Raw genomic sequence first — 3,066 nt, 5'->3', positions numbered from 1 at the left:
GGTCGAGAATATTTAGTATTAAGACCACAAATGATTTTACTCAGGAGTAAATTTTACATGGAGAAAAAAGCAGTAAACTAATCAGTGAAACAGTTTTTCTTTGCAAGAATAACTTTAAGAAAATAAGTCACACTGGTGCATTTTGCAGAAGTCTTTCAAAAATAAAACAATGTCAAAGTTACTTTAAATTCAGTAGTGAAACGTATTGTAATGGTTATTAATGTTTTGTTTTTTTTAGGTCTTTGTGTTCCAGGTTAGTTGTACCTTTCCTATAGTAAATAATAGAAAATACTTTTGTCTTTTCTTTCTTTTTTTGTTGTTAGAGACATTTCTCAACACTGAATTCATAACACCAGCAGTCAGATTGAAAATTTTATTGTTGGAAGAAAAAAGGTGTCAATGTTCTGGTACACAAGTTGATTTGAGAGTGTGCTGTGCATTTTGGACGTGAGACGCTGATATGTATGTCGGCGAAGAAATGTTGTGAAAAAGTGAATTCAGTTGAGAGAAATGTGTAAACTATTTCTTCTGGTAAAACCATTGCTTTTTTAAATCCATGTATTTATTTTATCATTATATTATTGCAAAAAATTCACCTGTGACCACTGTATTAAAGCTTCCTGTGTAGATATAAACACATCATTCTAAGGTAATGAAAACACAATAATTCTTATTTTCAGTTGATTATGCACTAAAGGAAATACACTTTTTATATCACAGTTCTGCCAACATATAAACATTTATCCGACACACTGGATCTTTAAGTGAGATCTACAGAGTCCTTAAAATGTGCTGAAACATCCTAAACTTTCAGTCGTCTTGTGTTTCAGGTCCAGACCTGACGTGCAAACATGCACCTCCTGGAACGCTCCCATCATCTGGGAAGGGATGTTTGACCCTGAACTTTATGACCAGATGCACAAGACGAGAGGATCCTCTGTGGCTCTCACAGTGTTTGCTGTGGGCAGGTTTGTTCTCACTGTTTGGATAAACTGTCGTCACACCAGGATTTCATTTACTGTAGGGGTCAACAGATTATCGGCCTATATTTTGCATTTTGCCGTTTATCTGTATTGGCATTTTATTTTAAAGATGGACGATAACATTAATCAATCAAAAAGTGCAAAGTGTCAGTATGGAAGGAACTTTTATTTTGTAAAACCTCAGGGAGCTATTTTTAGTCATTCGTTTTTTATCTTAATTTTCACTAGATTTTCTGAAAAAAAAAAGTTGCAGTAAACTTGCTTTATATGATGTTAAAAGTTTCTGTTTTAATCAAACATTTGCTAAAGACATTAAACAAAGTTTTGTGTTGGGGTTTGTTTCATTCCAAATTCTAAATACTGACAGAAAGACTTTCATTTTTATTTTGATTGCACATTGGTTCCAAATATTGGTTACCGGTTTCATTAACTACTAATTATCTGCATTGGTATCAGACCTGAAAAAACAAAAATGTCGACCCTAAATTTACTGTACTGATATTCAACTGTGGTTGCTATTAAAATATAACAAAAATAAGCATTTTTGTCTCCATATTCACCACAGGTACCTGGATGCGTACCTGAAGACCTTCTTGAACTCATCAGAGCATCACTTCATGCTGGGTTTGCCCGTGACGTATTATGTTTTTACGGACATGACAGAGAAGGTGCCTGAAATCAAGCTCGCTCCTCAGCGAAACATGAAGGTGATCAAGGTGGAGAGGAGCTCCAGGTGGCAGGACATCTCTATGATGCGAATGAAGACCATATCAGATATCATAGAGTCAGACATTCGCCACCACTTCACGCACGTCTTCTGCTTTGACGTGGATCAGGTGTTTACTGGGAGGTTTGGCTCGGAGGCTCTGGGAGACTCTGTGGCTCTGCTCCACGCCCACTACTACAACCTCCCAGAGGGGTTGTTTACCTACGACCGCAACCCAAAGTCCACGGCATTCATGCAAACTGGGGATTTCTACTATCATGCTGCCATCTTCGGAGGCTCGTGGAGGAGCGTGAAAGCACTGACTGAGGCGTGCTATCAGAGCATCATGGAGGACAAACAGAACAATGTGGAGGCTCTGTGGCACGACGAGAGCCACCTCAACAAGTACATGTGGCTGCACAAACCGAGCAGGGTGCTCTCCCCAGAGTACTGCTGGGACACCAGTATCGGCTACAGGAGTGACATACGAGTCACCAGAGTACTGTGGGCACCGAAACATTATGACACACTTCGCACACCTTAGTGTGTTTTTTGATCAGTGTGTAAAATCCCCTCCTGTCTTTCAAAGGGATAGTTTGGATTATTTGGGGTCCTTATCCAAAGTCAGTGTGTCACATACAGTAGATGTCAGTCTGCACGTCCCCAGTTTGGAGAAGCAGGCTGGAGTCCGACAGATATGCTGAGCAATGTGCTGCTGTGCACAGGGGTCAGCAACAAAACATTTTTTAGCCTTCCTGAAAAAAGTCTCACTTAAAACCAAGGTTCCCACACATTTTTATGGTCAAAATTTCAACTTTTTCCAAGACTTTTCAAGGACCCATTATAAAAAAAAAAATCTTGCTCCACTTAAAGGACATTTTACTAAATATATCAGAGTCAAATTTGTAATTTTAGCCTGCTGGCATACATGATGAAAGAGGGAACACAGGAAAGAAGGGAAAAAATGTACTTGATGGTAAACAAAACTAAGTCACTCATTGACGTATTCGGCCAATGTGATGTTGCCAGCTTAAAAAAATACATTTCTGCTATGGGGAAATTTGGAGGGGAGGGTTAAGATTACTGTAACAATTTTATTACACAAAACAAAATTTCCAAAGCTTTTGATAACTTTTTTTCTTTTTCCATGACTTTTCTAGGCCTGGAAAATGTGATTGTAAAATTCCGTGATTTTTCCATAATCTCCATGACCGCGGGAACCTTGTAAAACATTCAGCATCACTTCAAGTGTACACCATACTGAGAATATTTTCACAGATTTACCTTTCTGTCAGACAGCCCGTTCTGATGAGGAAGTCATCAGCGGCTTCAGTTCCCCGTGAACGCTCTCGTCAAAACCACCAGACTCCATTTACA

General features: G+C 38.8%; 1 protein-coding gene across 1 annotated transcript; it reads left to right on the top strand.

The window, feature by feature from the left end:
* Window positions 1-830: 830 nt before the first annotated feature.
* On the top strand, window positions 831-2,376 carry LOC121939462 (N-acetyllactosaminide alpha-1,3-galactosyltransferase-like; the record flags this gene model as incomplete). The annotated part of the gene is made up of 2 exons (XM_042482484.1): window positions 831-968; window positions 1,549-2,376. Coding segments are annotated over 2 exons (823 nt in total), but the record flags the coding sequence as incomplete, so codon positions are not given.
* Between the last annotated feature and the right edge of the window lie 690 nt (window positions 2,377-3,066).

Source organism: Plectropomus leopardus, unplaced genomic scaffold (assembly GCF_008729295.1).
Source record: "Plectropomus leopardus isolate mb unplaced genomic scaffold, YSFRI_Pleo_2.0 unplaced_scaffold4876, whole genome shotgun sequence".
Lineage (NCBI taxonomy): Eukaryota > Metazoa > Chordata > Actinopteri > Perciformes > Serranidae > Plectropomus > Plectropomus leopardus.
Note: the sequence above shows the minus strand (reverse complement) of the source record. Positions and strands in the feature narration are given on the sequence as shown.